The 21,694-nt window shown below is 35.3% G+C and overlaps 1 protein-coding gene across 1 annotated transcript in view; it reads left to right on the plus strand.

The window, feature by feature from the left end:
- The window catches only part of ASCC3 (activating signal cointegrator 1 complex subunit 3), a 334,378-nt gene that overhangs the window by 252,729 nt on the left and 59,955 nt on the right, over positions 1–21,694 (plus strand). Inside the window, exons 37-38 of the mRNA XM_060167768.1 lie at positions 6,764–6,875; positions 7,073–7,207. Of these exons, the coding sequence (XP_060023751.1) occupies positions 6,764–6,875; positions 7,073–7,207 (247 nt within the window). The remainder of the gene's footprint in view (positions 1–6,763; positions 6,876–7,072; positions 7,208–21,694) is intronic.

Here is a 21,694-nt window from a genome sequence, read left to right on the forward strand (position 1 = left end):
AGAAAATTGGGCATTGAAAGAAGACCTGAAGGAGAGTACCAAAGAGAAACCAATAGCTACAGAACTAAAATCAGACAAAATGAGATTCAAGGCAATAAAGATTAAAAAGGACAATGAAGAATGGTTATATTGATAACAAGTACAATCACTAAAAGTTACAGTAGATTATAAATTTTTAGATAACTAGAAATATAGCATCAAAATATATAAAGCAGGGCTTCCCTGGTGGTGCAGTGGTTGAGAGTCCGCCTGCCGATGCAGGGGACACGGGTTCGTGCCCCAGTCTGGAGGATCCCACATGCCGTGGAGCGGCTGGGCCCGTGAGCCATGGCCGCTGAGCCTGCGCGTCCGGAGCCTGTGCTCCGCAATGGGAGAGGCCACAGCAGTGAGAGGCCCGCGTACCGCAAATATATATATATATATAAAGCAAAACCAATAGAAATCTAAGATGTTAACTAAATTATAGTCATGTTGAGAGACTTTAACACATATCCCTCAAAAATCAGCATGTCAAAGAGATATAAAGTATTTCATAAAATAAAAGATTTGAATAACAATAGCCTTGAATATGTGTATGTGTTCGTAGTACCCCCAAAAAAGAATATGCCGTACTTAAAAACACTAATGGAATTTTAGTTATAAAAATATACCATGAAAAAAATATATATATATACCATGGGGCTTCCCTGGTGGCACAGTGGTTGAGAGTCCGCCTGCCGATGCAGGGGACACGGGTTCGTGTCCCAGTCCTGGAAGATCCCACATGCCGCGGAGCAGCTGGGCCCATGAGCCATGGCCGCTGACCCTGCGCGTCTGGAGCCTGTGCTCTGCAACGGGAGAGGCCACAACAGTGAGAGGCCTGCGTACCGCAAAAAATACATGTATATACCATGTACTAGACTACAAAGAGCAACTCACTGTATTTCAGAATGTAGAGATCATAAGGCTACATTCTCACAGTGTAATGCAATAAAACCAGAAATAAACAAGAGAAAGGATGGCAAAAAAACTAACTGCTTGGCATTTAACTACTTTTATTCTAGTGAAAGATGAAATTTTTTTTAAAATAGGTATAAGCTAGAACTATACAAAAATAAAGATGTTTTAGAACAAAACCTATGAATTTTAATCAACGCACAGTTCCAAGGAACATTCATGTCTTTAGGGCACCTACAGGAAAGCGTGAATGCTTGAAAATAATTAAATATCCGTCTCAAGAAACTAGAAGAACATTAGCAAAAACAAATACAAGAAGAATATATAAAAATAAAAATTGAAGTTAATAAAATGGGAAACAAAAACTACACTAATATTATTTATTATTGTGTCTGCTGTATTTGAGATGCTGTTTCAAGAGCCTAACTCATTTAGTACTGTTATGACCCCCATTTTATAAATGAAGAAACTGAAGCACAGGGAGATTAAGCAGCTTGCCCACAGTCAGGCAGGTCTGAGTGACAGAGGCAGAACTACTGATAGAATCCAGGCATTCTGGTTCCAGAGGCCACATTCTTCATCCCTGAGCCCATTATCAGGTCCAGAATTCAAATATCCATACTTTCTCTCCAGATCTCTTTTCAGTGCTGTGATGGAAAATGTGTTCTCTTTGGAGACCATACCATACTAATTCTGAATGTATAATACTTTTGTTCGTTTGATGCAAAAAAAAATTGTCATTTTTAATATCTATACCTTTACATCTGGATAAAAATGGGAAAACGTGCCTAAATAAAGTTTAACAAGTTACATATTTTACTTAGTCTGCTATAGCATGCCCTGCAATTTTCTTTCTGATTGGCCCTTATATCTTTTTATTATTGTCTGTGTTAAAATCACCTATACACAAAGCTAGAAGCAAAGAAAGGCACAGGAAATTGGTACACTTTTTCTACTTATTTGTAGATCTCGTAAAAGTTTTAAGAAACCTAAAATCATTGTCTCAAATGAAGAGCTTGTGTTATATGTAGTTTTAATATATACTTCATGCTTCCTGTCATTCAGTGCCATAAATTGAGATTTGACTTTTCTTTGGGTGGGAGGGTCTTGTATACACACATATGTGCATGCATGTATCTGTAACAAGGAAAAGCTGAAGTTTATTTAAAATACAAAGGGCAAACACCACTCTCAAAATATAGTCACATATAGGTAAATAAATATGACCCAATTCTCCAACCCCCTTCATTTAATCATATTACTGTAAAGTGTCCCCCCAACACCACCACCAAAAATAAAATTTATGTTGAGAAAGATTTCAGTTCCTGGTTGTTCTCTGTATGTCTGTGTATATTCTTAAGTTTTTGATATGCATGTATATGCAAATATATGTATGCTTATAAAGATACATATTTATATGTGTAAATATATATGTAGACACACATACATATATACATTAGTTCATTCAAATATATATAAACACATGTATTGGTGCATCATGAAATCTAATATATTTCAAATTGAGTTCTGGATTCAATTTGTATGTTCAATTTTACTCTCTGTTTTCCCCTGAGAAAGCTTCTAAATAATTCTAGGGCAAAAAAATGTTGTGGTAGTTTCAGCTGTCCCTGCAACCACTTTCATTATTTGTGTCATTATTACTGCTGCATAATCTGAACATAAAAAAACATGGTGCTGTAACAAATGACTTCCCAGTACTGACAGTTATAGCAGCAGCATTTCAATACTGATGAAAAATTTCCCAGCGAGGTCTCTGGCCAGGTTTACATAAACCAAACAGGAAATAGCTGCCACTATTCACATTAAATCCAAACTGTTTGGTGTAACTTTATCTATGTTTTACATTACAATAAAATCTCTTTCATTTTCAGCTGGTGAAATTGCGTCCTTATTAACGTTGGAAAAAGATAACTTGAAGTTTCATGTGTGGTATTCTTGTTTGTCCTTTGATAAGATCTTTTAAAGATAATATTTTAAAAGTTGTTTTACTTTTTGACTGTTTAAATTTAATGAACTTTGTAAAATTTTATGATAGGGAGAGGTTTGTTTATAATTTCTTCCCAGTGGACTGCTAATAGAAGTTAGCTTGTCTAGCCCATGTGCTAGATGCTGTCAGTATCAAACTGCCTTTGACTTTCACACCTCTCAGGGGACTAGTAATTGTTGTGTTCAAACAGCCTGTAATTGTGATCCCGCTGGCTTTCTCAGTATGCTTCTGGCTATTAGAATCATTAAACAACTCAGCACCTGTTAACAGCATTGTAAATATTCAACCCTGCTTGTGTGCAGGTTGAATCCAATATAGAGAAATCTTACAGAGCTCAGCCTCATAAATTAGGGCCTCTGACAAGTCAATTATTGTGAAACTGGGTTTCTCTGTGAAATAAATGAAATAGCATGCTGACAAAAAGGTAGGCTGTCTGTTTATGGCAAAGAGAAGATAATGACTTGAGGATTCAATGCAGTGAGCGTGAAACTACATTGTATCCTTTATCCATAATTAAACAGTTGTATAATATTTCTGTTTTAATAACCAGTAAATTATGAATTTTCTACTGTGGAAAGTGCAACATGAAAACAGACCTTTTTACTTAGCAGTTGCATGCTTTTTTCAAGTTAGTAAAGTGGTTATTGAAATTAATGATATGTAATTTTTTTAAGCTAAATGCTTATAATTATTTAGGCTAGAAATTGCACAGTGACTGAAAAGTTTACATGTTAGAAGCGAAGGCCATATAATGCTACTAATGAAGATCATGTAAATATAAACTCCATCCTTTATTCACAAAGAAAGTGTTAGAATATATTCTCTCTCAAAATTTTATGGGACCAAAAAATAATTCCATTTACACTTAGTTTTATTACTTTAAAAAGTGTCTTATAAATTATACATTTAATTAAGATGTAGCAGTATACTTTCTTAAGGATTTGAAAATATTTATGTAACCTTAGAATCTCAGTTCAAATATTAACAAAGAATAATATTTGGTATAAATCAGTGAAGTCATACCACTAACAAAAATAGATGCATTTTAGTATTTGTGTTGGCTGCATGGGAGAAAGTTTTTTAATGATTGAGATTTTACTATTATATTTAAGAATGTAATATTTTAACTAGCCCTCTCTATTTTTAAAGTTGTCACTTTTAAAAAATAAATAAAGTTATCACATATGCCAGAATATCTGAAGAAAACAATTTTAGGGATTTTTAAAATTCTAGATTACCCCTCCAGATGTAATAAGGATAAAAGTTTTGATATTGAATAAATTGAATGTCAATTCGATTACTTAAATTGAGTTTTTCATTTCTCATATGCAAGTCAGTAAGAATGTTGGTGAGCATATTGAAAAAGAACAACTATATTAAGAAATAATCCATGGAAGTTTTTAAAGTTATTCTGTTCAAAAAATGCATTAAGTTTTAGCAAGTTAGATTATGATATTTTAGTGTAGTCATCAGATAATTTGTTGCAGTCTCAGAGCCATGATTTTACTTCATTATTTTTTCTTTTTTACAACTCACTGTAAATGTTTAAAAAATATTTACCCTGACTGTACTTTCTCTGGATAAAAGCCACAAAGTAGTCTAAAAATTTTTCCAATAGATGTAAATGAACAAACTTCAGAAGGGATATTAGCCCATCAAAATATATCTTGTAAATACATAAAACAGTGAGTAAAATAATTATTAAAAAAAGAACCTATAATTTTTGGAGAAAAGTTTTTATCATTAATGGTTTTCAGTATTATTTGTAAGTGTACCAAATTATTCATTTAAGCATAATATGGTAATCTTGGCATTCCAGTTATACCTACATGGGAATGACTTATGGTGATCCTTAGCAGTAACCATGAGATTGTTTGTTTTCAAATGGCCTAAGAAACTTATAGATAAAAATGGAATCATAACTTTTTGTTTTTCACAGTAATATTATTTTCATAATGTCTTCCTTCTGTAATTTTAATTGCATAAAGATAGCTTGATTCTTGCTCTGCAAATAGTACTACTTATTCAGTGTCCTGGGCACATTTTCACTGTTTTTTTTACTATTTAGATATAACTTTATCAACTATATATTAGTCCAGACAGCTGAAAATCGTGTTGGAAAATTTATAGGCTTAGCAAGCCAAAAGAATGTGAAATATAAAGTAAGCACTTACGTTGCAGAAAGTTTGGCTGATAAATTTCATTTGTTGGGGGAAAAAAATGAAAGACAAAAAAATATTGTTAATAATCTGAAACAGCTTTGGGGATCTGTCTCTTTTATGGAGGCTTGAATGTTCAGAATTTTTATTTTCACCTCTAATGCAGAATAAATTATTCTAACTATATACTCTCACAGTTCAGGATAAAGGAAATATTTTCTAATGGTTTCTAATGCTGGTTTTTCACCTTCACATATGCCTGGCTAGATAAAAGTAGGTGCATTTTGTTTAAAGTAACAACAGCAATGATCTGTCTAGTATTTGTTCATTGATAAATATTGCTTTATTTTGGTTTATGAAAAGAACTTTTCCAGGAAGGGCAATAATTTCTCTACAGACTAAAATTTAAAGTAACTAATTCTCTTTTATGAGAATTAAAATCCTCAGCATATAACTATGATTTACAGTTATTTTCCCAAATAAATAACCTATTATTAATCCATACTCAGTGGAAACTCATATATTTGGTTGTACCTAGACTTTTGGGCTAACTTCTCTTTCTAGTGAAAATATATCCTGCCATGATTTAAGTTCTGCTTTTTCTGTTTTTAAATAAATTTTTATAGTATTGACCCCAAATCTTTCCCTTGGAAGAAAGGAAAAGAAAAAAAAAAATCACCATGCTTGAGAGGCCTTTAGACCTCTCCCATTTGAGATTGTTAACACTTTCTTCCTCAGGCTGTGACCACCCCCTTCCTAGTCCTGTACAGATATAAATCCCTCGTGCTGGGCTTCAGTGATGAGAGTCTGTTCTCTGAGGCCACTTTCCACTCCTGTTCTTTGACTTGGGTAGAGGTAGGGCATGTAATTCTCCATGCTGACTAGTGGACAGGGTTCACACAACAGGAATTAGCAATCTGCCATGACTGTGGAGGCAGTCCCTCACCTCTTGGATCTTTTCCCAGACACGGATTCCTAGTGATCTTAGGGATTTGCCAAAAATCTCTTGGAGTTACAGGGAGTAGCATTCAGGTGAATTGCATGTCCTTAGGTTTTTTACTCAGAAGATATATAGAGCTGAACCTATGTGTTTTCTGTATAGGTAAGCTTACTTACAAATGCTTATTTTGTTAGTCTGATGATGTTCCTTCTAATCTTTAGAATATTTACTCCTTAAGCATTAGGGGAACAATTGACTAAATTTCCTAAAAGAACTCATCTGCCACCCAAATCAATTGTTCTTTGAGTTTTTTAATGTTACTGAGGATGAGATTTTACATAAAAAAGGGAATTATATATTTATATATAATATGCTTCTCACTTTTTCTAAATCTAGTATATAAGTTTAGTTTGCTGTAGATGTGTAAACTGAAATAATGTCAGTTTTAACACTGGAAAATTCGTATCTTTTTAATGTGCTGCTGAATTTTATCTGCTTATCTTGCATATTTTTAACATATTGCCATTGTTCATCAGTGTCAATAAACCTTAGTATGGGGATTTTGATCTGTAAAATGGAAGTGGTAATTGCAATTGCTTTATTCCTTTGATTTGCTATAAATGGATTTTTTTTTAATTCTGAAAAGAGCAAGGTGAAATTGAAATGATGGTTTTAATAAGAAATATTTTGAAACAAATAATGACCTTGCTTGTTTTCTAGCTACTACAATTTGAGTGATGTGAGCCATGATTCTGTGAACAAGTTTCTGTCCAATCTGGTTGAGAAGTCCCTGGTTGAATTGGAGCATTCCTACTGTATTGAGATGGGAGAGGTACGACTTGGTCATACACATTCCAATTGAAAAGATGGCCCAGCTTTTTAACAATAGGGCTTTTGCTTCTAATGATAACCAAAAATTGTAATGAAACAGTTGGAACAGCAACCTACAGTATGAATTATTAATTTTACGAATATATACACTTCTATTGTACTTTTTATTTATGTTATTTTATATTTCTTTTGAAACAGGATAATCGGAGCATTGAACCACTGACATATGGCCGGATTGCCTCTTATTACTATTTAAAGCACCAAACAGTTAAAATGTTCAAGGAGCGTTTGAAACCTGAATGTGGTACTGAAGAATTGCTTTCAATTCTAAGTGTGAGTTTCATGATATTATTGCATTGTTTTTAATACATAGAGATTATATTTTATATATTTCATACCTTCACTTTTAATTTGGGTCTTAATTTGTTGCCATCTAGTTCCTCTTGAAATTTGGCAGAAACTGTTTATGAAGTTCTTTCTTCTGTCAAACACGATCACTACAAAGCAAATCTGGACTAAATTCCCCATTAAGATTACCGTGTAATTTATCATCCAAACTTGGGTCAGTCTGAGAATGGAATGGGGCACTATTGATATTTAAGCCAGGATAATAGGTATAAACTGGCCTCTCCTCAGCAGCCAGGTGATCTCCCTAGCCTTCAATGTAATAACCTCTCTGGATTATAGTTGAAAGCTTTTCTTATTGCTTTTTTTGGGTAATTCTTGTTGGAACTATGCTGTTGTTGATGTTTCTTAACATAAGGCTCCACTTGCTTAAGTTCTCTTAGAATTAATGCCAGATAAGTTAACTCCTCCCATTCCCCCCTTCCAAAAGAAAATATACAATCAAATTTATCACATGGTAAAAAACTATACTATGTTCATTTTGCTTTTTTGCTGAGAAGCTAAGAACTAAATTTAATATTGAAGTTAAAATTACTATTAGGAGTATCTTCTCCACTTCCTTCCTTCATATTATATATGCATTATTTTGTTGTTGTTGTTGACTTTAAGTGTAATAATTTACCATAAAACTTTGTTGGCACATTAATCAGGATATACATTATAAGTAAATACGGTATTTTATTTTACCCCTCAGGTGTGTTGGTACTTTTTTAAAAAGTTAAGACCCATTGGGCTCTAATGTCTTTAAGGTCCTTCTCTTATAAATACACTGATTCTGCTGTAGTTCACTTATTAGCTTTTTTCCTACCTCTCCTATTGCTTTATCATTCTCAATAGACATCAGTATCCCATTCACAGTTTTCCAATTTTTCAGTGTTTTCCCTTTGAGAAACTAGTGTAGAGATTTTGCTTATGGCATAGGGCCAAATACATTGTAATGAGTCAGAAAATATTTGTTCATGAATTGATGGATGGGTGGATGGGTCCTGTATAAATCAGTTTTCTATTGTTTGCTCTATGGAAATGAGTAGAGGATTAAAGTACATGAGGCAGCTTTCAAGAAAATGATTTTGCTGTCAAATTAACAATTCATTTCTGAGGTAAGAATATTTTTTAAAAATTAAGAATCTCTTTTAGATTTCTAAGAATGAGGTTTTTATCATTTCCTAGACAGATATTCATAAAAACAGGATTTTTCTGGGGGGAAGACAGTAAAATCATGGTTAGTTAATTTCAGCAAGCATCTTAAACTAGTATCTGTTAGATTTAAGAATATAATGTTTCTTTCAGATTTACCTCCCGTGATATATTTACCTAATTTAGTATTTTAAAGTACTTGGGAACACATAATAACAGCTACTACCTCTGAGCACTTTTCATGTGACAGGCCTTATTCTAGGAACTTTACATTGATAAACTCATTTAATCCTAACAAAGCCACTCATTTGATATTGATAACATCCCATTATTATTCCTATTCCTATTATTTAAGAGTAACCAACTTGTCCAAGGTTGCACATCAAGTGAGTAGTTTGCAGTCTAGCACCTTAGTATGCGTTCTTAACCACTGCACTGTGCTGCCTCTCATGCCCCTCCCTCCCTCCCTCTCTCTCTCTCTCTCTCTCTCTCTCTCTCTCTCTCTCTCTCTCTCTCTCTCTCACACACACACACACACACACACACACACACACAGAGTGAGCTGGAAAATACCGAGTTGGGAGGTTCAAAGTATGTCTAGACTAGATGCACATTGTTCGTAAAAGTTTGTGAAAACCATATGCCTATTCCACCCTACTAAAAAAAAAACCCAAATGTATATAGTACCAAGGGAATTCAGTCATTTTTCTCTTCAGTTTTTTCCATAAAAAGGCACTGATGGAGCAAGAGGTCTGTTCACATCCTTTCAGTAGCCTGTTTCTTTCCAGCATCACACTGCCTAAAACCAGTACTGATCTCATGGTATATCTTTATTAAAATAAAGTCAACTCTTTTGTGAATAATACAAGAACAACTCATCTGCAGATATACAGAAGGTAAACTACAGTATTTACATAGATATTGTTCTGCATTGTCCCTTAATGATTTCTACAGCAACAATGATATAATCTCTTCATCCTATGGTGTCTAGTCCATGAAACTCTCAACTTCTGCTACGTAGTGTCTAAGTCTGTAATATCTAAGTGAGACCTCTTTTTGAGGGAGGACACTGGGACATTAGAAGTATAGGACTCATATGGATAAGGAGATCTGCAGGTACCACGATTTTGCTAATTTCTTATCTAGAAATTATTCTCTATGTACTAGAGAACATATGTGTAACTAACAGAGAAACATTAAGTAATAAAGCAGGATTGTGTTTGAAGTAATTATAGTACAATTTCTAGAAATCATTCTTTCACTGAAAAGTGTTTTTAAATATTATTTTGTGATCACACCAGAGAGTCCTAAATGACTCACATAGCTTCGTTATCTTCTCTGCTCTTACCTCCAAAACTGCATATTAATCTCCTTGTGGTTTTGAAACAAGGAGATACAACTGGTCAAGCAGGAGCTATAGAGAAGAGGATGACAAGCACAACAGGACAAAGAAAAGCAGTGTGTGTGAAAGACCTCGTTCCACTACCATTGCTTTTGTTTTTATAATGTTTAATAATGTCACATTATGTTTTCGAACAATGCAGTATTATAACTTATTTACTATCAGCTTCTCCTTTTACTAAGATACAGTGACATATTTCTGAAGTCATTTTCAAACTTTTTTATTTCTATAATTTATTACTTATTTTAAGAGGAATTTTTAGTATTCCCGAAAAGATCACAACTGAGAAGCTTCTAATCTCTTGAGTATTATTTTGAATTCACTATAATATTTCATCAATTTAATTTTGGCAGTGAATAAAGTTTTCTCATTATTTCTTAGGCTACATATTGTATTTAACTTTTGGTATTTGCTGTCTTTGGTATTAATGATAGTGTAGAAATTATGTTCATTAAGATTTTTATTTTAGGTGTTCTGAATATGTTGCAGTATGATTATTATTGGCCCAGAGAAAACAAACTAGAAGGTAACCACAGAATGAAAAAAGGAATATTAAAACATTCATTGGGGCTTCTCTGGTGGCGCAGTGGTTGAGAGTCCGCCTGCCGATGCAGGGGACATGGGTTTGTGCTCCGGTCTGGGAAGATCCCACATGCCGCGGAGTGGCTAGGCCCGTGAGCCACGGCCGCTGAGCCTGCGCATCCAGAGCCTGTGCTCCGCAACGGGAGAGGCCACAAGAGTGAGAGGCCCGCGTACCGCAAAAAAAACAAAACAAAAAACATTCATTGACTTTCATCAAGCATTTAAAAATACATAAACTTTTAAGTAGGGATACAATTGTATTGCCTTTAGTTTTTTTTTCGAAACTAAAAAGAGAAAGCCATATAATCAGGTCATTTCATGGTATGCTTCCTTTCACAGTGTTTTTGGCCCTTCAGTCTTCCCTCTTCCACAGTGTTCCGTAGCAGAAGGTTGTCAGGTTTGGTTAAAAAAAATTTCCATACATTAGGTACATGTATACCCTAACTTTTGAATTCTATCCTTTTTGTTCTTTTCCTCTGTCAGTAGGCTTGTTGGGGTCAGCCTGGTATTTTGCAGAATAGTATTTATTATATTGACAGTATCACCCTTTTGACAAAGGATGGAGGCAACAGGAAATTTCTGAATTTAATATAAAGATGAAAACTGAACTCTTCCAAATAGTAAGGAGGTAAGCTAAATGGAGTTGTCTTAAGAAATATCTTAAGCATATGATGAAGTATGTATAATTTAGATGTTTTATCCTTAATATGTTATTCTACATGTGTCCATATTAAATTCCATCAGTCACATTTCTACCCACAGACTATATATTGATTCATCCAAAAAATATTTACTTTGTGCCTACAATGTGTAAGGCTCATTCTAGGGGCAGGAGATAGAATAGTGAACATTAGTGGCAAACTGTGTGTGTGTGTGTCTGTGTGTCTGTGTCTGTGTTAATGCACAGATAATCTATGGGCCATGGTAATAAACTATGAAAGACTTGGGTGTTGCTCCTGACCTAGGTCATCAGTACAGTGTGACGCTCCAAGAAGCATAGCAGAATGTTGCCCACCATCAAAAAGAGTCTCTAGGGCTTCCCTGGTGGCGCAGTGGTTGAGAGTCCGCCTGCCGATGCAGGGGACATGGGTTCATGCCCCGGTCCGGGAAGATCCCACATGCCATGGAGCAGCTGGGCCCGTGAGCCATGGCCGCTGAGCCTGCGCGTCCAGAGCCTGTGCTCCACAACAGGAGAGGTCACAACAGTGAGAGGCCCGCGTACCGGAAAAAAAAAGAGTCTCTAAAAACAGAACAGGATATAGTATTCTTCCTTCGTGTTAATCTTCCCTGTGCACGAGGTTTGCTATATACATTTCTGCTGACCCCACATCAAAAGAACATCATGGAGAAAGTTTGAATGGGCCCAAGGGAGCCGCTCATATGATGGGAGGTATGTGATTGGGGCATTGCAGTCTGCAGAGGCAGAGGATATGAATCAGGTAACAGATATTAAAATCATGGACCTTATGAATGGAGGCCCTCTTTAGATCATGAACACAAGTAACCTTTTTAATTAATAGGAAGTTCCATCTGATCCTGCAAGTAATAAACTCAGAGAATTTATTACTTCACTTGATGAATATAATGTAGGCCAAAAATATATAGATTAAAAAAGGGCTAGAAAGAATTTATGAATGATAAAACTACTAATGAATTGTGCGTGTCATATTTGGTGTGGCAGATGCTGATTATTCTGTTACAGACCAAGGAGACAGGAATGAGGATTAGATGAAAGTGTGTCATCTGTATGGTATTTTTCTCTTGGTCCACTAGATACTTGGAATATTTTTTTTTAAACATCTCTATTGGAGTATAATTGCTTTACAACGTTGTGTTAGTTTCTGCTGTATAACAAAGTGAATCAGCTATATGTATATATATATCCCCATATCCCCTCCCTCTTGCGTCTCCCTCCCTCCCACCCTCCCTATCCCACCCCTCTAGGTGGTCACAAAGCACCGAGCTGATCTCCCTGTGCCATGTGGCTGCTTCCCACTAGCTATCTGTTTTACATTTGGTAGTGTGTATATGTCCATGCCACTCTCTCACTTTGTCCCAGTTTACCCATCCCCCTCCCCGTGTCAAATCCATTCTCTACTTCTGCGTCTTTATTCCTGTCCTGCCCCTAGGTTCATCAGAACCATTTTTTTTTTTCAGATGATACTTGGAATATATTTTATCCTTCAGAATATAGGGAGTGGGGGGTGTTATTTGATTTTCTAAATGTGACAGTCTATTATACTTTCAGGAACTAATTCCTGTTGATCACTATTCCATTATATGTAAATCTTTATTTCAGTCAACACCAAAAAAGAAAACACACTTCCACTAATTTTTTTTCTCTGCTAACACCTCTTTTCAGATTTCTGTTTTCACTTACTCATCTTCTTCTTAAGAAACTGAGCTGTTTCTAGCTTACATTTTTAGATGTCATTGTCTTTAAATGATAGTAAAGTACTCTATTCTAGGTGTAAGACTGAAGATTTTTTTAAAACTATTTCTCTTCACTTATTCTATGACAGCAACCCATTTATTTAAATCTAGTCTTTTCAATATATTCATTAAAAAGTAATAATAACTACCTTTTATGGAGCACCTACTACATGCCAGGCACTTAATATACATTATTTATAATCCTCAAACAACATGGTAAATGTTAATATATAGAAAATGAAACTGAGGTTTGATGAGGTTATTAAGTTTTCCCAGGTTCCATACAAAGTAGCTCTTTAGAACTCTCTTCCCTATTCCTTACTTCCTCTCCTAGACATATTTATCCTTATCCTATGATTTAATTCCAAATGTAAAAAATTTTTTAAGTATTGAAATGTAATGGTATATACTTTTTAAAAGTCAGTTAAGAAACAGAGTTGCTTTTAAAATTATGTGTGACCTTGTGACTTAGAATTACAGGTTTTAAATACACATGTTAATTACTGGCAAAATAGTTATTTCAACCTTCCTTATGGAAAACATAGATTTTAAGTTTTAAGCAATATCTTGCTATTTGAAAAGGTTAGATATTTTATAAGAACTCTTGCCAAGTTTTTTCTCAACACCATGAATTAATAAGCTTCGTAATTAAGGCAGCTGCTTCACACTTCTATTGTTAACCAGTGACATTACATCTGTCTTGCTCCATTGATGCCCTCCTCCTACTTATTGAAGCATTTAGCAGTTTTGGCAACAGCGATTACATGGCATGGAGTAAGTAGTCTAATTAGAAATAAGTGAAAATCCTGAGGGAAAAGGATATTTAAAAAGTAATTTGAAGAATCTCTTAATGATGTTGGCACTGAAAGCCAAGTCTAGAGTAGAAGGTGCCAGTCATCGTGACAAACAAGGATTATGATTTGATATGTTCAGTGGACTTTTAGAAGGTAGCCTAAGAGTAATAGAAATAAAAAGATTTCAAAGTTGGGGAAATTTATTTGAGTGAATTTTTCATAATATGCTTACCGTAGTATTAATAGCTTTGAAAGAAAGCAAAATATGCCCCAAATGTATTTTGTCTCTAAATGAAACAAATGAACTTATTTACAAAACAGAAACAGACTTACAGATATCAAAAACAAGCTTATGGATACCACAGGGGAAACATGGTGGTGGGGTGAGGATAAATCAGGAGCTTGGGATGAACATACACACACTACTATATATGAGATAGATAACCAACAAGGAACACAGGGAACTCCACTCAATATTCTGGGATAACCTATATGAGAAAAGAATCTTAAAAAGAATGAATATCTGTATATCTCTAACTGAATCACTTTGCTGTGCACCTGAAACTAACACAACATTGTAAATTTTCAGTAGATTTTTTAAAGATAAACTCAGTTGATAAGGTTCTTGTGACTACACAGAAACATGAGTTTATATATCAAATATCCAATTTGAAAAGTTGTGAAATTCTTATTTCTCCACAAAACCTTAGATATTGACTAAAAGTATGGGTTTCGTGTGTTAACATAAAATAGAACCATTCCAAATTTAGAAAAGTACCATAAAAAATTAGATTTTTATATATTAATAAATTTCTGGGGACTTCCCTGGTGGCACAGTGGTTAAGAATCCGCCTGCCAATGCAGGGGACACAGGTTCGATCCCTGGTCCAGGAAGATCCCACATGCCACAGAGCAGCTAAGCCCGTGCACCACAACTAATGAGCCTGCGCTCTAGAGATCGTGAGCCACAACTACTGAGCTCACCCGCGCGCCTAGAGCCCGTGTTCCACAAGAGAAGCCACGGCAAATGAAAAGCCTGTGCACCACAACGAAGAGTAGCCCCTGCTCGCCACGACTAGAGAAAGCCCATGAGCAGCACAAAGACCCAACGCAGCCATAAATAAATAAATAAACAAATAAATAAATTTGTTTGTTTATTTATTTATTTCCAGGTTTGACAGTTTTCTGCACTGCTTTATTTGAAAGCATACTGGTTCTTTCTTTGCTCTGCCCATATAGACGACATTTTCAGTGATATAGCATTTTTAATGCTTGAATTTTATCCTCTTTGGCACACAACCACAAATCTCTTGGTTGAAAATTACAAACGTATCTTTCTTAAACATAGGTTTGGAAAAATAAGCAAGAATTTTTTTTAAGAGAGAAATTTTAAATGGAATAAATAGAAAGGACAAGCCAGATACGAATACCATTGGTAGGGGACCCCACATGTAAATTAAAGAGTTCATTAAAGGAAAAATGAAAGGAAGGAAAGGTTAACCGAGTAACAGTGAACATCACCAACCTCATGGCCTTCCATTTCCAAATAACCTCGTGACAATTGCAGGATCCCATCTGCTACTCTTTATCATCCTAGTGAGGAAACCTAATGGGATATCTTCCAGGGTTCATGAGAAAGAGCTTCCTAACCCCCAGTCTGGAGAGCTGCTTGGCATCTTTTGGAGAGGCACAGATGGCAAATGTCTCGAAAAAAAGTATCTTTCTACTTCTCTTGGTCTCTTTTCCTTGAGCCCTTCCCTATTTTCCATTATTTCCTAGTTTCTTCCTAGCTTTCTGCACTTACAAGCTTTTCTTAGCACAGAGAAAAGTGAAATATTTTCCTGGTGAAAACCTTCATTCTCAGATCTGTTGTGATTTAGTAGATTCCTCTAAAGATTTTTAAGCTAATTGTGTTCTCATGAGCATAAAATGTATTTTTAATATTACCTGAAATTTGTCCTGTTTTAAATTTTTGATACTTTTTAAAAAATTACTTTTGGCTTCCTAAACTGTCCCACAGAATAACTGTCAATTACTGAGATTCTAAATGTTGGTGATTAAATAGGGTTGTTAATTAAGAAATAAGTTTAGATACCAAAGTATGACTATCCTTAATATTTCTTTCATTATTACCTAGTTTAACTTTCTCATTTTTTCAAAAAACAAAGACCCAGTTTTGCCCAAGATGACACAAACCGGTATGGAAAAATAATACAAAAACTCAGATCCCAAAGGGCAGAGTTGAAATTGGAATTCATATCCCCCAGCAACCTTTTAAATGCTCTTCTCTTTCTTTTCCCCTTTGCTATTTTGTACTTTTCTTTTTCCTCTTCTTGCATCTTATTTTGCCCTTTTATTTAAATAAAACTTACAAAACATGGTATGTAAAAGGGATATACCATTAACCTTCTCCGCCTAAGTTATAAGATTTGCTAAGTGTTCTATCCAATACTCATTGCTCTTGGGGGAATACCAAGGAAATAATAGATAGACCTGTATCTTTTAAGGAGATTTGTCCTAGAGCCCAAAGAACCTAATAAAAACAAAGGAGTAGGCTTATGTCGAGTCTATCTGTCTCTTCTGCTGTTGCTGCTTCATATAGTTCTGCCTCTGCACGGGAAGTGTTCAGTCCTGCTTATGGCATTCAAGGCAGAAGTGTTGCTGATGCTGTCCTCAAAAGTCAGAGTTACCAGCCTGGCCTACGTGCAGGATTGGATCACCAAACTCCTGGGGGTCACGTTAAAAGCATTTGCAAAAGGAGACTCCATTTAGACATTTTAAAATTACAAATAAAATCTTGAGTGGTTGCATATAAATTAAGTCATATTTGTAAAACTCCAGGGTAGTCTGCTTTTCAGGGAACCCCATCATGAATGACTTGGCAAAGTAAATCATTGTTAATTTGGTTTTGGATATATTTTTGTTTATCGTTGGTAGTAACTCTCTGCTTAACTTAATGATATCATAACTATTTAGAATTGTCAGTACATATGCGATCACACTGGGGAAATTAAAATGTAATGAAAATAAGATTGAAGATTATTATCTTTGTGGGAATAAAATCTCTTCCCTAAATTCTAACCATTTGTCACTTCATTCTACTTTGAATAAACAGAGCATTGTTTAGACTAAAAATAAGTGGAAAGTAAAAACTTTAATAGTGGATAAAACATTTTAAAATGTAATTTTCATATGCTAGAAATTGGTTTCTGCTCAGAATGTTTCTAATTTCATCCCAATAAAATTTAAGTACTCTAAAATTATGGTTAGGGTTTCATTGGTCCAGCAGGTGGAGCAGTTCAGAAATCAATGCTAGCTCACTCCTCAATTAATAATGGTGATTAGAAGTATTCCAAAAGGTTCATGGTTCCTGTCATAAATATCTTCCCAGTAGAAATAATGCCAAAACATTGCCTTGTATTTTAACAAAGCAGCCAAGTAGGTAAATAAGTGTGACCATTCCCAATACTTAAAGCCAACTAAATCTACTTCAATATCATTTTCTGTGTAATAAAGCAAAAGAAAAATTAAACATCCTAAAAGAAAAATTAAATATCCTTCCCAACCCCCTATTGGTATAAGCAGAGTCCTTCAGTATTACATTGTTTTGGAAACATGTAATTAAAAAAAAATAACAATAGAAATACTCCTTGGTGCTGAGAGATATACAGCCCTTTAGGTTAACTAACATGCCAGACTTTTTCTCTATGTAATAATGTATAGAAACACTATGCGCCCTAAAAAAAAATTTTTTAACTGTATTGACACAGTTTCAGGTAAAATTTTTAAAAATTCCCTATCATAAAGTGTGTTAAAGTGTATCCTAATATGTGTTTAAGGATAAGATATTATAGTTAGCCATCTTCTTGTTTTATTGAATCTTGTTTTATAGATAATACTGCTTTTATAAGTTGGGGGGGAGTTAATGAAAGCAGTACAATTACCCTTTTTTTATACTTAATAAATAGTGGATTGTTCTCTCACCTCATTGGTTATTACCAGACCACCACAAGTCCTCATATATTAGCCGTTATTTCAGTTGTGTAGGAATTTATATCTCCTGGTCAGTTTCTCACAAGACAGTTTCTCGTCCACTAATCCTTCTGAGTTGTTCTTTTTATAATCATTTAAGAAAAGACCCTATAGCCCAAGTAAAGAATGATTCCATAACTATGGCTTTTGTGATATTACCACCATAAGTATCTCATAGACTTATTGGGGAGATTAAATTAGTTAATAGAGGCAAATCACAGAGCAGTGGTCATTTGCTCATTTGAAGTACTTAGTTAATGTTAGCTCTTCTTATATTTAGTAATATTTATTGAGCACACACTATGTTCCAGGCATGTAATACACTGCAGCATGCTAGGCTGATGAAGTTCCAGTACTCATGGACCTTATCTTCATAATGGGGTTGGCAAACAAGTTAACAAATAAACATGTAATATAAGTTCAAATGTATGTAAGATTTTTTTTTTTTTAATAAGGCAGGAGTCTGAAGGTAACTAGGGAGGCCTGTTCTTCACAGAACAGTTAAGGAGAGCTTTTCTGAGGACATGATATTTGAACAGAGAACTGAGTGACATGAAAGAGCAACTCATGAGGAAGCCTCAGGGGAGAAATTCTAGGCAGAGGGAACAGCAAATGCAGAGGCCATGGAGCAGGAGGTACTTGTCAGAGGTTCAAGGAACGACAAGAAAGCCTGTGTGGCTAGCGTGGAATAAGCACTTAGCGGGCATGGTGGGCAGGGCCAAGGTCGTCTTTGGCCCGGCTGAGGAGTTTGGATTTTATCCAAAGTGTTTAGAGAAGCCGTTGGAGGAATTTTGATCAAAAGAGCGATGTGGTATTATTAATTCCGAAAAGACTGCCTCCTTAGTAGAGAAATGATTATTGCAGAAATCATTTATCATTTGGGATGTTTTGATGGTTGAACCAACAGTAATTAGCTGATTGATTATAAGTAAACAGAGTAAACAGAAGAAATAAAGATGATGCCTAGCTTTGGGGCTGGAACAATTCAATAAGAGAGAAAACCATTTATTGAAGTGAAGAAGGCAGAGTTAAGAGCAAGGTCTATGTTTGTTTTGGGGGCTGCTGGTCACAGGCCACATGGATAGTATTCAAAATTTCAGAGTCCAGAGGTGGGTTGAGATCATCTGGGCAGTGAGTATTGAGCAGAGGTCTGCAGATTGCACTCTGGGAACTCTAGCTTATTGGGGTTGGGGGAGGAGGTGAGTCAGCAGAAAACCGAGAGTGAAGGATGATAAACAAGAAAGAAAACTTGCAGGAGAGTGCACTGATCTGAGCTAAGGGAAAAAGGAATCTCAAGAAGGGCGTGATGGTCAACTGAGTTAAAACTGTTGATACAGAATGGATGAGAGCTGAGATTAATCACTCGACTTGATACGATAGAGCTCCTAGATGTCTTTTTTTTTTTTTTGACACCATTATTGGAGTATAATTGTTTTACAGTGGTGTGTTAGTTTCTGCTGTAAAACAAAGTGAATCAGCTATACATATACATATATCCCCATATCCCCTCCTTCTTGCATCTCCCTCCCACCCTCCCTATCCCACCCCTCTAGGTCGTCACAAAACCCCGAGCTGATCTCCCTGTGCTATGTGGCTGCTTCCCACTAGCTATCTATTTTACATTTGGTAGTGTATATATCTCACTGCCACTCTCTCACTTCGTCCTAGCTTACCCTTCCCGCTCCCCTGTCTTCAACTCCATTCTGTAGTAGGTCTGCGTCTTTATTCCCGTCCTGCCCCTAGGTTCTTCATGACCTTTTTTTTTTTTTTTCCTAGATTCCATATATATCTGTCAGCATACAGTATTTGTTTTTGTCTTTCAAATTTACTTCACTCTGTATGACAGACTCTAGGTCCGTCCACCTCACTACAAATAACTCAATTTCGTTTCTTTTTATGTCTGAGTAATATTCCATTGTATATATGTGTCACATCTTCTTTATCCATTCATCTGTCAATGGACATTTAGGTTGCTTCCATGTCCTAGCTATTGTAAATAGAGCTGCAGTGAACATTGTGGTACATCACTCTTTTTGAATTATGGTTTTCTCAGGGTATATGCCTGGTAGTGGGATTGCTGGGTCGTATGGTAGTTCTATTTTTACTTTTTTAAGGAACCTCCATACTGTTCTCCATGGTGGCTGTATCAATTTATATGCCACCAACAGTGCAAGAGGGTTCCCTTTTCGCCACACCCTCTCCCGCATTTATTGTTTGTAGATTTTTTGATGATGGCCATTCTGACCAGTGTGAGGTGATACCTCATTGTGGTTTTGATTTGCATTTCTCTAATGATTAGTGAAGTTGAGCATCCTTTCATGTGTTTGTTGGCAATCTGTATATCTTCTTTGGAGAAATGTCTATTTAGGTCTTCTGCCCATTTTTGGATTGGGTTATTTGTTGATTTGATATTGAGCTGCTTGTATATTTTGGAGATTAATCCTTTGTCAGTTGCTTCGTTTGCAAATATTTTCTCCCATTCTGGGGGTTATCTTTTCATGTTCTTTATGGTTTCCTTTGCTTTGCAAAAGCTTTGAAGTTTCATTAGGTCCCATTTGTTTATTTTTGCTTTTATTTCCATTTCTCTAGGAGGTGGGTCAAAAAGGATCTTGCTGTGATTTATGTTATAGAGTGTTCTGCCTATGTTTTCCTCTAAGAGTTTGATAGTGTCTGGCCTTACATTTAGGTCTTTAATCCATTTTAAGTTTATTTTTGTGTATGGTGTTAGGGAGTGTTCTAATTTCATTCTTTTACATGAAGCTGTCCAGTTTTCCCAGCACCACTTATTGAAGAGGCTGTCTTTTCTCCATTGTATATCCTTGCCTCCTTTATCAAAGGTTAGGTGACGATATCTGCGTGGGTTTATCTCTGGGCTTCCTATCCTGTTCCATTGATCTATATTTCTGTTTTTGTGCCAGTACAATACTGTCTTGATTACTGTAGCTTTGTAGTATAGTCTGAAGTCAGGGAGCCTCATTGCTCCAGCTCCGTTTTTCTTTCTCAATATTGCTTTGGCTATTTGCGGACTTTTGTGTTTCCATACAAATTGTGAAATTTTTGTTCTAGTTCTGTGAAAACCATTGATAGTATGATAGGGATGGCATTGAATCTGTAGATTGCTTTGGGTAGTATAGTCATGTTCACAATGTTGATTCTTCCAATCCAAGAACGTGGTATATCTCTCCATCTGTTTCTATCATCTTTAATTTCGTTCATCAGCGTCTTATTCTTTTCTGCATACAGGTCTTTTGTCTCCTTAGGTAGGTTTTATCCTAGGTATTTTATTCATTTTGTTGCAGTGGTAAATGGGAGTGTTTCCTTAATTTCTCTTTCAGATTTTTCATCATTAGTGTATAGGAATGCAAGGGATTTCTGTGCATTCATTTTGTATCCTGCTACTTTACCAAATTCATTGATTCGCTCTAGTAGTTTTCTGGTAGCATCTTTAGGATTCTCTATATGGAGTATCATGTCATCTGCAAACAGTGACAGTTTTACTTCCTGTTTTCTGATTTGGATTCCTTTTATTTCTTTTTCTTCTCTGATTGCTGTGGCTATAACTTCCAAAACTGTGTTGAATAACAGTGGTGAGAGTCGGCAATCTTGTCTTGTTCCTGATCTAAGTGGAAATGGTTTCAGTTTTTCACCATTGAGAACAATGTTGCCTGTGGGTTTGTCATATATGGCCTTTATTATGTTGAAGAAAGTTCCCTCTGTGCCTACTTTCTGGAAGTTTTTTATCATAAATGAGTGTTGAATTTTGTCAAAAGCTTTTTCTGCATCTATTGAGATGATCCTATGTTTTTGCTCCTTCAGTTTGTTAAAATGGTTTATCACATTGATTGATTTATGTATATTGAAGAATCTTTGCATTCCTGGGTTAAACCCCACTTGATCATGGTGTATGATCCTTTTAATGTGCTGTTGGATTCTGTTTTCTAGTATTTTGTTGAGGATTTTTGCATCTATGTTCATCAGTGATATTCCCTATAGTTTTCTTTTTTGGTGACGTATTTGTCTGGTTTTAGAATCAGG

The sequence above is a fragment of the Lagenorhynchus albirostris genome, chromosome 12, assembly GCF_949774975.1.
Source record: "Lagenorhynchus albirostris chromosome 12, mLagAlb1.1, whole genome shotgun sequence".
NCBI lineage: Eukaryota > Metazoa > Chordata > Mammalia > Artiodactyla > Delphinidae > Lagenorhynchus > Lagenorhynchus albirostris.